Source organism: Theropithecus gelada, chromosome 12 (assembly GCF_003255815.1).
Source record: "Theropithecus gelada isolate Dixy chromosome 12, Tgel_1.0, whole genome shotgun sequence".
NCBI classification, from domain to species: domain Eukaryota; kingdom Metazoa; phylum Chordata; class Mammalia; order Primates; family Cercopithecidae; genus Theropithecus; species Theropithecus gelada.
Genome location: NC_037680.1, coordinates 84,649,247 through 84,663,478, shown reverse-complemented (window position 1 = coordinate 84,663,478; position 14,232 = coordinate 84,649,247). Strand labels below are relative to the sequence as shown.

General features: G+C 41.0%; 1 protein-coding gene across 1 annotated transcript in view; it reads left to right on the top strand.

Moving 5' to 3' along the window:
• The window catches only part of PLEKHM3 (pleckstrin homology domain containing M3), a 183,379-nt gene that overhangs the window by 142,481 nt on the left and 26,666 nt on the right, over positions 1–14,232 (top strand). Inside the window, exon 6 of the mRNA XM_025405529.1 lies at positions 6,119–6,276. Within this exon, the coding sequence (XP_025261314.1) occupies positions 6,119–6,276 (158 nt within the window). The remainder of the gene's footprint in view (positions 1–6,118; positions 6,277–14,232) is intronic.

Genomic DNA, 14,232 nt, shown 5'->3' with positions numbered 1-14,232 from the left:
AAGAATTTGCCGAGCCCAGTGGCTCACGCCTATAACCTCAGCACTTTGGGCGACCGAGGCAGGTGGATCACACAAGTTCAGGAGTTTGAGACCAGCCTGGCCAACATGGTGAAACCCCACCTCTACTAAAAATACAAAAAATTAGCTGGGCATGGTGGCTTGTGCCTGTAATCCTGGCTACTTGGGAGGTTGAGGCAGGAGAATCGCTTGAACCTGGGAGGCAGAGGTTGCAGTGAGCCTAGATCACACCACTGCCCTGCAGCCTGGGTGACAGAGCAAGACTCCATCTCAAAAATGAAGAATTCACCAAAGGTTTGAGGGAAGAGATGATACACGATGAAAGTGGTGTCTAAAACTGATTAATATGTATGCATGCTGGATCTAGGAAAAAAGACTGACATCTAGAAATAAAACTAGGAGATTATTTTATTAATCTAGAGAGGAGTGATAAAAGTCTAGGGTAAGATGGAAAAAAGAGACTTATAGTGAAGGCATTTGAAAGAACATCAGCATGAACCTTGAACGCTTTATGCTGAGTGAAAGAAGCCAGTCATAAAAGACCACATATTATATGATCATATTTACATGAAATCTCCAGAATAGGCAAATCTATAAAGACAGAAAGTATATATTCTTTTTTTTTTGAGATGGAGTTTTTGCTTTTGTTGCCCAGGCTGGAGTGCAGTGGCACCATCTCAGCTCACTGCAACTTCTGCCTCCTGGGTTCAAGCAATTCTCCTGCCTTAGCCCCCCGAGTAGCTGGGATTACAGGCATGCGCCACTGTGCCCTGCTAATTTTTTTGTATTTTTAGTAGAGATGGGGTTTCACCATGTTAGCCAGGCTGGTTGTGAACTCCTGACCTCAGGTGATCCGCCCGCTTCTACCTCCCAAAGTGCTGGGGTTACAGGTGTGAGCCACTGCACCCAGACAGAGAGTAAATTATTGGTTCCTTGGGCTTGCAGGGGCATGGTAAAGGGAAAGTGACTACTAATGGATATAGAGTTTTTTCAGAGGGTTAGTGGGATCCCCTAGAATCGATTGTGGTGATGTTTCACAACTCTGTGAATAAACTAAGAACCATTGAATTGTAGACTTTAAATAGGTGAATCACATGGTATGTGAATTATATCTCAGTATAGCTGTTATTTAAAGAGGGGGAATAAATGAAATGTGGTGAATGACAGGATATACATATTTGATGGAGAAAATTAGTCATTCACTATAAACTCCATAAGTTCCAGTTTGATTCTTCCTGAAATAATAAAAATAACCACTAGTACCATTATTAATATTGTTTTAGGAGCCCTGGGTGGTGCAACAAGAAATGAAACATAAACAAGAGATATAGTACTAGAAAAAACAAAAGAATCACCTAAAAGTAATTAGCATCAATGGAAATTCAGTAATTACTGTCATATAGTAACATGCACACAAATGTCAATATATTCTAATATACCAGCAATAGCTAATGAGAAAAATATACAAAAGTTTAACCTTAAACTAAATAATAAATGTGAGTAGCTTGTACAAGGAAATAAATTTGTATTAAGCAATAATAAGTGAAGATTTAATGAAATGCAGATATGTATCACACTGTTTTAAAGGAAGACTGAATATTATACAGATATCAATCCCCAGAGCTTATTAAGGTCCCTATTTAAGAATAAATATACATTGCTGACAGTGTAAATTTGGTGAAATATTTCAAGAGCCTTCAAAATGTTCACACCCTTTCTCCAAGGAAATCTAAATAGAGAAAAAACTTTATGCACAAGATGCTCAAACTTCTCCTTCAGATCCTGGATGATAACTCTCATGTCTTCCTCAAGGTCTTTTCTTCCCAGTTTCACCAACCTTTACTCACCTGGTTTCCAGACTGTTCTCTATCCTGGTTGTTTCCCCCTAAATGGACTATAGTTTGTTAGTGCCTCTCTTTAAATGCCTCATTCAGTTTGGTTGTTTAGAGAAGAGTGAAATGAGGAAAACCAAACTCAACTGAAGTGCTACCATCACGATTTAGAAATAACCCCATCACGCATTGAAAAGTGTTTACTGGTGGTTGGATATATGATTTGTTAGAAAGGTTGGATATATGGCTGTTTCTTAGAAAGTGTATATCATGTGTTGGTATTAGGAGCATGCCTTACTGGGGTTTATTGGAGTTAATGGTTCCTCAGAGAACATAAATAAAAGAAGGTCTATCTATGGCTTCCTAAAGGTAATGGGGAGGAAAGTAAGTTGAAAAATGGTGGGAAATGTATGGTTGACTAAAAACAGCCAGGATAATTTCTACCCCCTTTACTAAGAAAAAAACTCTACTCTTACAAAGTAATAAATCTGATTTTTCTGTTCACCTTCTGCAGTTTAATGCAAAATTGTTATACATTGTTTTTTCAAGTGCAAAAACACAGCTATATACAAAGTGACAATTTACTTGCACCAGGAGTTACATATTAAGAAATAGAAAATGAGTTTGGATAGCTAATATATATATATGTGTGTGTGTGTATATATATATATATATAATACAACTTTGTATATAGTTGTGTTTTTGCTTCTCTGACTTATTGCCCTCCCTAGAGTTAACCAGCATTACATTTATTTTTCTTTTTTTCTTTTTTTTTTTTTTTTGAGACAGAGTCTCACTCTGTCACCCAGGCTGGAGTGCAGTGGCACGATCTCAACTCACTGCAAGCTCCGCCTCCCGGGTTCATGTCATTCTCCTGCCTCAGCCTCCCGAGTAGCTGAGACTACAGGCGCCCGCCACCACACCTGGCTAATTTTTTTGTATTTTTAGTAGAGACGAGGTTTCACCGTGTTAGCCAGGATGGTCTCGATCTCCTGACCTTGTGATCCGCCCGCCTCGGCCTCCCAAAGTGCTGGGATTACAGGCATGAGCCACCGCGCCTGGCCCTATTTATCTTTTTTTCATAGAAAAGTTATTCTTTTATTATTTTAAGGAGGTAATACATTGCCCAATATGCCAAAGTGTAGGGAATTAGAGGAAGCGAATGGCCAGGTTTTTTTAAGAGCCTCATGCTAGCCAGGCACGGTGGCTCACGCCTGTAATCCCAGCACTTTGGGAGGCTGAGGTGGTGGGTGGATCACCTGAGGTCAGGAGTTCAAGACCAGCCTTACCAACATGGTGAAACCCCATCTCTACTAAAAATACAAAAATTAGCCATGCATGGTGGCCAGCACCTGTAGTTCCAGCTACACGGGAGGCTTAGGCAGGAGAATTGCTTGAACCTGGGAGGCGGAGGTTGCAGTGAGCTGAGATTGTGCCACTGTACTCCAGCCTAGGTGACAGGGCAAGACTCTGTCTCAAAAAAACAAAAAAGCCTCATGCTGCATTTCTGAGCTCCTGTCTGCCCACAGCCCACGGCTGCTTACATGAAGTCAGGGTCAGTGGACAGATGACTCAACTCGACACCCATTAACTGAGAAAGGGCTCGATCAGCAGAGGCACTGCCAGGTCCCAGCATGCCAGGTGGCACCCAATAAGGCTAGTGCCTTATTGGCAGCCAGTGTGTCTAGCACTTGATTTTATTTCTGTGAACCTAGAGTGGGCAGGACGTGAATAAATTCTGAGTCATAAATTAAGGTGAAAGACTTAGTAGTGTTAATACTCTGGGTGAGAAAAGACAACACTGTCTTGGAGGAGAGTGGGCTTGGAGTCTGGTGGAAGAAAGATGGAAACCCCCAGAAGGGCCTTGGCCTGCAGGCACTGCCTTGAGGCCATCAGAGGGGTTTTCACAGTACATGATGGGGAAGGGCAAGGCAGGGTAGGCACTGGGGGGCTGCTTCATCTGGCACAGTTGAACTAGAGGTTCATTTTCCACTCATAATTGGTTTCCTAAGTCTAAGTCACCACACCTGGGGCTGAAGTAAGTCTTGCCTACGCACTAAGCATGGCCTTGGACCTCGAAGAAATGCATGACTCAGTTCTCCAGTGTTGAAGGGGAGGCACTTTCAATGGAAGGAGATCTTTCTCCCCGTACCTCCAGCTCCTTTCCCTTGCAAATGACCAGGGTGGGAGGCAAGAGGGAAAGGCACTTCCTGGTGCAGCCTCACCACAGCCTTCCAGAGAAATCATCTTCGTGGGACCTAAAGCCTAGCCTTGGCTTGGAGCAGACTTGTTTCCACCCATGGGAGGGTACCCTGTCTGGCAATTGAATGGAACCACCATTATATTTATTTCTAAAACATGGGGCCGGGCGCGGTGGCTCAAGCCTGTAATCCCAGCACTTTGGGAGGCTGAGACGGGCGGATCACGAGGTCAGGAGATCAAGACCATCCTGGCTAACACGGTGAAACCCCGTCTCTACTAAAAATACAAAAAACTAGCCGGGCGAGGTGGCGGGCGCCTGTAGTACCAGCTACTCGGGAGGCTGAGGCAGGAGAATGGCGTAAACCCAGGAGGCGGAGCTTGCAGTGAGCTGAGATCCGGCCACTGCACTCCAGCCTGGGCGACAGAGCGAGACTCCGCCTCAAAAAAAAAAAAAAAAAAAAAAAAAAAACATGGATCATTCCATGATGTTTAAAAACCACTTCAGTTTTTATCTCCGGTATTATATATAGCTATTATGTATAGCTTCATTTTTTGCAAAAGGCATGATTACATTTTTTGTAGTCTTTTGTTTTTGTATTACCAGTCACTACTACCTACTCACCTAGACATTGTAATTTCTCTTTAGGTATGATTTATACTACATTTCCCTCAGATACTATTTTTTTCTTTTTCTTTTCTTTTTTGAGATGGGAGTTTCACTCTTGTTGCCCAGGCTGGAGTGCAATGGTATGACCTCAGCTCACTGCAACCTCCACCTCCCAGGTTCAAGTGATTCTCCTGCATCAGCCTCCTGAGTAGCTGGGATTACAGACACCTGCCACCACGCCCAGCTAATTTTTTGTATTTTTAGTAGAGACAGGGTTTTGCCATGTTGGTCAGGCTGGTCTCAAACCTCTAACCTCAGGCGATCCACCTGCCTCGGCCTCCCAAAGTGCTGGGATTACAGGTGTGAGCCACAGCACCCGGCCTCCCTCACATATTATTTTTATGAAAAATTGTAATGTAACTATATTCATTTGAAAGAAACTATTTTCAGCTATTTCCAAATTAAATGTAATCTTCAATTATTTTCTTATATCAAAACCAGCATGTATTTGTATCTGCATTAATTAGAAGTAAAGGCAGATTTTATCTAGCTGGCGTGTGAAATACTGAAGTCTTTGAAGCCCATGGGTATTAGTAAGTGAGAAATGATCAACAGAACGTGAGTTCCAAACTCAGGGATGTATGCACGCCAACAGGCGAGGCCACTGTGGAAGGCAGGCAGATGCAAGGCCCTGGGGCCTGGTGGGAACAGCTGTCAGGCAGAGAGCGGATATCTCAGCATAAACAGGCAGCCCCTCGCATGGCCAGGTCCTCATCACGCTGAATCCAAGCCTAGTTGTGCTGGATCATCTGATTTTTCCAAACATCTGGGTTTTTATGTAAAATTTCCCAATTTTTAAATTACTTCATTTTAAAAACCACCACGAGTTAAAAGAAAAAAAACCGACAGGCTGAAAATGGCCATTAGGCTGCCAAATTGCAAGCTTTTTTTGCTATACTTACCAGCAGCAAAAGAAACCTATTTTTCCCCATTTACTGTATGTTCTTGGGGAAGATGGTGAAAAAACTATCCCATTAATTCATCAGAGAAAAGGTATTATTGCATTTACAACACAAACTTATGCAGTCAGATTTACTCTGTATGTTTTCAGTGTACTTTAGGAAACCTACCACACTCCTCTTGTACCACACCCTCACTGTGAAGTTGGTCTATCCAAGTAGGGTTCCCCATCTGTTGGGCCTCAATTTTCTACACCACACTGCAAAGCAAGAGGAATACAAAAGAAGTTTAAGCATCTTAATTTACAACCTCCAGTGGTTTAAACCAGAAAGTTCTTTTGGAGCAGAACTACTATGGCTTTTCTTCCTCAGAGTTGCTGAGAAATTATAATTAGAGGTTTTCCTGTTGTATAAAGGAAAGGAATTCCTTTCCTTTCCTGTGTGTACAAGACTTCTGTTCTCAATAAATGTGCTTCCCTGTCCCATTTCTCTTTCTGCAGGTAATAGAGGGAAAGCTGGCTCCATTCTTGGGCAAGGTCATTAAATTTGCCACCTCACACGTGTACAGCTGCAGTCTTTGTAGCCAGAAGGGGTTCATCTGCGAAATCTGTAACAATGGAGAGATCCTCTACCCTTTTGAGGATATTTCAACAAGCAGGTACAGAATACCTTATTTCATAAAAGAACACCCGAATGTGTAATATGCCATTTTCTTTGGCCAAACCAGGCCAACTTTTAGTCAAGTACTGTATCTCTGTCTCTCACCCTGGATCAGGTTTTCCTTGTCCTTGGAGAACATGTTTCCCCCTCTGGTTTCCCATATTTATTTCCACCCCTTAACCTCGCTACCTTTATCCAGAATGAGATGACAGAGCTGCAAAGAAACATTGCCGAACTCCGCCTTATTAGGTAACACAGAGTCTTCAGGTTCAATTTTAGAATGAAGATTGGGGAGGAAGCATCTTAATAATTTTTTAAGGGCCAAATGATAGGCAATGGGAAACTGCAGTCTCAGAGGCCCAAACTGGACCTACCGCCAGGGGTGAAACTAGAGGACACTGGTGAGCAGCTACTGCCTGGCCATGTGCTTTTCTCCGCAGATGCATATACTGCAGTGGAGCGATAAAAGTTTTAGGATCCAAAGGAGAGAAAAGTGGGAGTTTATGTGGGATGATTTTTCTAACCAAAGTAATATTTGGGCATCATCACATCCATGGATTGATGGATGATTCACAAAATGATACATATTACTTTTCCTTTCATCCCAAAAGCGCAATAGAAATCTACACAGTATGTGTGTGCACTGGCTTATTTGGGTATGAATGTCATGGCTCATTTCCCACCCTGCAGGGCTCACTTATACTGTGGTTCAGAACAGAAGGTAAGGCATGTAGCCAGGGAGAGTTGAAGCATGTAGAGTAGAGCTAAGATATTGAGAGTTGACTCAGCCCTTTTGGCCTCTCCTAAAACCTAAAGACTGTTTGTAAACATGCAGGAATTTGGGTTGGCCCACACACAGAAAAACAGACACGTAAACACATAGACATGCAGATACACAAACACACACATACATACACACACACACACATACACACAGAGGCAGAGGTCAGCCTCCAGTTTCCTGAGCAGGTACTTAGCTTATAGAGCTTATATAGCCTAGAGATTAGCTACCTCTTAAAGGAAGGAAACTCCTCACAGCCTTTTTAGGGCCAAGTGAGACACAGTGGGAAATTGCAGTCTCAGAGGAAGGCCCAAACTAGACGAACCACTAGGAGTAAAATTAGAAGACACTGGTGAACAGTAACTTAGCCCATAGCCTAGAGATTAGTTACCTCTAAAAAATGTACACCAGGCCAGGTGTGGTGGCTCACACCTGTAATCCTAGCACTTTGGGAGGCCAAGGCAGGAAAATCACTGAGGTCAGGAGTTCAACACCAGCCTGTCCAACATGGTGAAACCCCATCTCTACTGAAAATACAAAAATTAGCTGGGCATGATGGCAGGTACCTGTAACCCCAGCTACTCAGGAGGCTGAGGCAGGAGAATCACTTGAACCCAGGAGGCAGAGGCTATAGTGAGTTGAGATTATGCTACTGCACTCTAGCCTGGGCAACACAGCAAGACTCTGTCTAAAAAAAAAAACACAAAATGCGGCTGGGCACAATAGCTCACGTCTGTAATCCCAGCACTTTGGGAGGCTGAGGCGGGTGGATCACAAGGTCAGGAGATTGAGACCATCCTGGCTAACATGGTGAAACCCCGTCTCTACTAAAAATACAAAAAATTAGCCGGGCGTGGTGGCGGGCGCCTGTAGTCCCAGCTACTCAGCAGGCTGAGTCAGGAGAATGGCGTGAACCCGGGAGGCAGAGCTTGCAGTGAGCCAAGATCATGCCACTGCACTCCAGCCTGGGCGACAGAGTGAGACTCCGTCTCAAAAAAAATGCACACCACATAAAACTTGTACACAAATGCTCACAGCAGCAGCATTTGTAATAGCTAAAAAGTAGAAACAACTTAATTGTCTATCAACTGATGAATGGATAAACAAAATGTAGGATATCCAGACAATGGAAAATTATTCAGCTATAAAAAGAAAAAAAGTACTGATACATGCTGCAACATGTATTAACATTGAAAACATGCTAACGGAAGGAAGCCAGATACAAACCACATATTACATGATTCTATTTATATAAAATGTCCAAAATAGACAAATCCATAGAAACAGAGAATAGATTAGTGGTTGTCTAGGGCTTGGGGGAAGGAGGAAAAGGAGTTACTACTCGTGGGTATACATTTCTTTTTGGGGTGAAGAAAATGTTCTGGAATTAGATTGTGGTAATGGTTGCGTGGTCTTATGAGTACACTAAAAATTAGTGAATTGTATACTTTAAAGGGGTGAGTTTTATGGTACGTGAATTATATTGCAATAAAATATGTTTAATGGCTGGGCATGGTGACTCACACCTATAATCCCAGTGCTTTAGGAGGCGCAGGTGGGTGGATCACTAGAGGAAAAGAGTTTGAGACCAGCCTGACCAACATGGCAAAACCCCATCTCTACTAAAAATACAAAATTAGCTGGGTGTGGTGGCAAATTCCTGTAATCCCAGCTACTCAGGAGGCTGAGGCACAGGAATCACTTGAACCTGGAGGCTGAGGTTGTAGTGAGTGGAGATCACGTCACTGCACTCCAGGCTGGGTAACAGCAAAACTGTCTCAAAAAAAAAAAAAAAATCACATTTAGTAAAGAATTTCTAAATGCCTAAATGCTTCTAACTGAGTATATCATACACTGGGCCACAAAACAAATCTCAATTAATTTTGAGACTATACCAAGTATGTTCTCTGGCACATGGAATTAAAGATTCACAGTAGAAAAAAATACGATTAGTTAGGCATGGTGGCGCACACCTGTAATCCCAGGTACTCGGGGGACTGAAGCAGCAGAATCACTTAAACCCAGGAGGCAAAGGTTGCAGTGAGCCAAGATCACACGACTGCACTCCAATCTGGGCAACAGAGTGAGACTTCATCTCAAAAAAATATATATATACACATACACACACACACACACACACATGAATATATATGAAACCCCAAAACATTTGGAAATTAGACAAGATATTTCTAAGCAACTCATGGGTCAAAGAAGGATACACAAGGGAAATTTTAAAATATTTTGAAATGAAAATGAAATATAAAACATATAAAAAACTGCTGAAGTAGCACTTAGAATGAAATTTATAACTATAAATACTTGTATCAGAAAAGAAGAAAGCTCTGAAATCAATATCATAAAATTTCACCTTACGAAACTAGATAAAAAAAGAGCAAACTAAATCCAAAGCAAGCAGAAAGAGGAAAGAATAAAGATTAAGGCAGTTATCAATGAGATAGTAAACAGAAAAATCACAAGTTCATTCTTTGAGAGATCAACAAAGTTAGCAACCTTTTAGCTACCCTGATCAAGAAATTAAAAGAGAAGATACAAATTGCAAAAATCAGGAATAAAAACAGGTACAGAAATTAAAAGAATTATAAAAGTATTATAAACGACGTTATACCAGCAAATTAGACAAATTTAGATGAAATGGACAAATGACTAGAAAGACAAATTACCAAAACTGACTCAACAAGAAGTAGAAATATGAATAGACCTAAAACAAGTAAAGAAATTGAATTAGTAATTTTGAAATTTTCCCACAGAGAGGCCAGATGGCTTCACCAGTGAATGCTACGGAATATTGAAAGGAATAATAACAAACTTTCACTCACTACTTTTATCTCCAGAATGAGATATCCAGAGTAAAATATTCAGAATGAGATACTAGAGTTGCAAAAAAAAAATTGCCTGACTCCACCATATTAGGTAACAAAGAGTGTCCAGATTCATTTTTAGAATGAAGATTAGAGAGAAAGAATCCCCAAGGATAAAGATGGGTCAGTTCTCCAAAAAGATGTAACAATCCTTAATGTATAAATAGAGTCAAAATATGTAAGACAAAAACTGATGGAACTGAAAGAAGAGAGAGACAAGTTTACTGTTGTAGTTAGAGCCTTCAACACTTCTCTGTTCATAACTAACAGATCCAACAGGCAGAAAATCAGTAAGCATATAGTTAAACTCAACAGCACTGTCAACTAACCCGATCTAATTGACATCTCTAGAATACTTCATTGAACAACAAAATATACATTCTTCTCAAGGTCACATGGAACAGTTACCAAGAGAGACCACATTCTGGGCCATAAAAAAAAATCTGAACAAATTTAAAAGAGTAGAAATTATGCAAAGTATGCTCTCAAACCATAATGAAATTAAACTAGAAATCAGTAACAAAGATACCTGGAAAATCCCAAAATATTTGGACATTAAACAAAATACCTCGAAGTAACACAAGTTGATAACATATATCCACACAAAAGCATGCATATGGATGTTTATAGCATATGCTTTATTCATAATCACTGAAAACTGGAAGCAGCCAAGATGTCCTTCAGTACCTGAACGCATAAACTGTGGCATATCCGTACAATGGAATATTATTCAGCAACAAAAGAAATGAGCTGTCAGGCCACAAAGAGACATGGAGGAAACTTAAACGTATATCACAAGTGAGCAAAGCCATTCTGAGAAGGCTACATACTGTACTATGTGATTCCAACTATATGACATTTTGGAAAAGACAAAACTATACAGACAGTAAAAAGATCAGTGGTTACAGGGATTTGGGGGCTGGGGAGGGATGACTAGGTGAAACACAGGAGATTTGTAGGACAGTGAAACTATTCTGTATGATGCTCCAATGGTGTATACATGACATTATACATTTGTCAGAACCTGTGGTTTCATACATCACAGAGTGAGCCTTAACTGAAATGGCGGACTTTAGTTAATAATGATATATCCATATTGGTTCACTAATTTTGTAACAAATGTATCATAGGATTGCAAAATGTTGTTAATAAAGACAACACAACAGGAGGTGGTAGGGTGGAATATGGGAACTCTGCCCAATTTTTCTGTAAATCTAAAACTATTCTAAAACTTAGTCTATTATTAATAAAAATTTAAAAGTTGTTCAATTGAACAGTTGACTCTAACATGAACAATTTTTACCAAACCTTATTGGAGTAATTTTAGGCTCATGGAGAAATCACAGAAATAGTACAGAGTTCCCATATACCACACACTCAGTTTCCCCTATTAATATTTTACGTCAGTATAGTACATTTGTTACAATTAATGAACCAATATTGATATATTATTAGTAGCTAAAGTTCATAGTTTTTTCAGATTTCCGTAGTTTTCACCTACCATCCTTCTTCTGTTCCAGGATACCACATTATATTTAGTTGTCACACCTCCCTAGGCTCCTCTTGGCTGTGACAGTTTCTCAGACCTTGTTTTTGATGACCTTGACAGTTTTGAGGAGTACTGGTCAGTATTTTCTAGAATATCTCTGTTGGATATGCCTGATGTTTTTCTTACGTGTAGAGTCGGTTTTATGGGCTTGGGGAGGAAGGCCGTAGAGGTAGTGCCATTTTCATCACATCATATCAAGGGAGCATACAATCAACATGACTTACCACTGTAGTGTTTGTGTCAGGATGTTCCACCCCCTTGGGAGCCAAGTATGGATAAAGTTATTTAGAATCCTTCCACACGGGAGATGTGTCTCTTCCTCACTTATTTTTTTCAGTTGTTTGTTTATATCAGTATGGACTTGTGCATAGTTCATTTATACTTTGGGTTACAGTCCAGTTCTATATTTTATTGTTCAGACTGTCCCAGCTTTGGCCGTTCAAGCTCTCAGTAGGCTCCTTTGTTCCCTTGACATACCCCACTCATTATGGGATTTTTGCTGGGGGGAGCAAAAATGGGATTTTGTTTTTGATTTGGTTTGGTTTTCAGCATTTCCTTACTTTCTGGCACCACCAGATGCACCAGGCTCATCTTACTTATTTCCTGCCCTAATCCTAGGAACAGACATGTGTCCAAGGAGCCTTGGTTTCTTTTGTTAAAGAATGACATTAGAAACTGAGATCTAGGCACTGGGTTTTGCACACATGTTTAAAGCCCTCAGTTCCTGGACTTGTGCCTTGACTGGGGCAGAGGTGCTGCCCTCTGACTGTACATCAGAATCTTTTTTGAGACTTGGCTTTTAAAACTCCAGAATCTGTATCTTCAAGGATTCTGTATGATTATGAATCACCCCAGAAAAAAGAATCACTCCTCTAAGGTAGCTGTGGTCATAGTTAAGATGCTGGATTCTCACCAAAATAACCACATTATCATAGCTGTAGGTTCATAGGGGCCTTTACTCAGTAGTAAAAACTATGGAGAATCCTCCCTCTTCCTTGATCAGTTGCAGTTCTCTAAGCTTGTACAAATGTCTGAGTCAGAAGGAACATTGACCAGCTTTCCTGGAATTCCAGGTTAACACTTTTCAGAAACCTGTTGAGCTTTCTCTTGGTGGTGTTCAGTTTCCGGTTAAACACCAAGAGTGGTTTATACAACCCTGTGACAAGGCAAAAGGAAACACTAATAAAAAATTTATTAAAAGAAAATTTTAGTCAGAAATAGAGTTGCTGATTCAAAACATGTCTATAAAAATGTTTTAAATAAATGTGATAAATAAAAATAGATTTGAATAGTGAAGTAAATTTTAAAATCTCAGTGTAATTGAAATCTTTGTGGATTAAGTAATATGATGTCTGGGATTTGCTTCAGGATTATCTGATGATGGGGTAGGGGGATGATACAGATGAAAGAAATTTCAATGTATTGGCCGGGCGCAGTGGCTCACGCCTGTAATCCCAGCACTTTGGGAGGCCGAGGCGGGCAGATCGCGAGGTCAGGAGATTGAGACCATCCTGGGTAACGTGGTGAAACCCCGTCTCTACTAAAAATACAAAAAATTAGCAGGGTGCAGTGGCAGGAGTCCTGTAGTCCCAGCTACTCAGGAGGTTGAGGCAGGAGTGAACCCAGGAGGCAGAGCTTGCAGTGAGCCGATATCGCGCCACTGCACTTCAGCCTGGGTGACAGAGCAAGACTCGGTCTCAAAAAAAAAAAAAAAAGAAATTTCAGTGTATTAATAATTGTGGCAGCTAGGTGATAGGTACACAGGGATTTGTTATATACTATTCTCTGTACTTTTGCATATGTTTGAAATTTTCCATAAAAAAAAAGTTTTAAAATCTGTATGTAAAAATTTTAGAAATAAGGTATTTAGTGAATTTGTTACCACATACCCTTGACTATCCTGCTAAATTTGGCATTTTTGTGTCCTCAGAGATATACTTAATATCCTTTCAGGTCCAAATATCACTTGAATAGCATAATTACAATTCAGTTAAAAAAAAAAAAAATTCAGGGTCAGGCGCGGTGGCTCATGCCTGTAAATCCCAGCATTTTGGGAGGCCTAGGCTGGATCACTTGAGGTCAGAAGTTCAAGACCAACCTAGTCAACATGGTGAAACCCTGTCTCTAATAAAAATACAAAAATTAGCTGGGCGTGGTAGCACACACCTGTAATCCCAGCTACTGGGAAGGCTGAGGCATGAGAATCACTCAAACTCAGCAGGCGGAGGCTGCAGTGAGCCAAGCTCATGCCACTGCACTTCAGCCAGGGCAACAGAGTAAGACTCTGTCAAAAAAAAACAAAAATTTCACAAGCATGATAACGGTTTGTACTTGTTTGTTGGTTTGTTTTTGTTTGTTTGTTTTTTGAGACGGAGTCTTGCTCTGTCGCCAGGGCTGGAGTGTGGTGGCATGATCTCAGATCACTGCAACTTCCACCTCCCGGGTTCAAGTGGTTCTCCTGCCTCAACCTCCCAAGTAGCTGGGATTACAGGCACCCACCACCACACCTGGCTAATTTTTGTATTTTTGGTAGTAGAGACAGAGTTTCACCATGTTGGCCAAGCTAGTCTCGAACTCCTGACCTCAGGTGATCTGCCCACCTCAACCTCCCAAAGTGCTGGGATTATAGGTGTGAGCCACCACACCCGGCCCTGTACTTTTATTTTTTTTTTTTTTTTTTTTTTTTTTTTTTTTTTTTTTTGGGGGTCTCCCCCTTTCGCCGGCGGGGGGGGGGGGGGGGGGGGG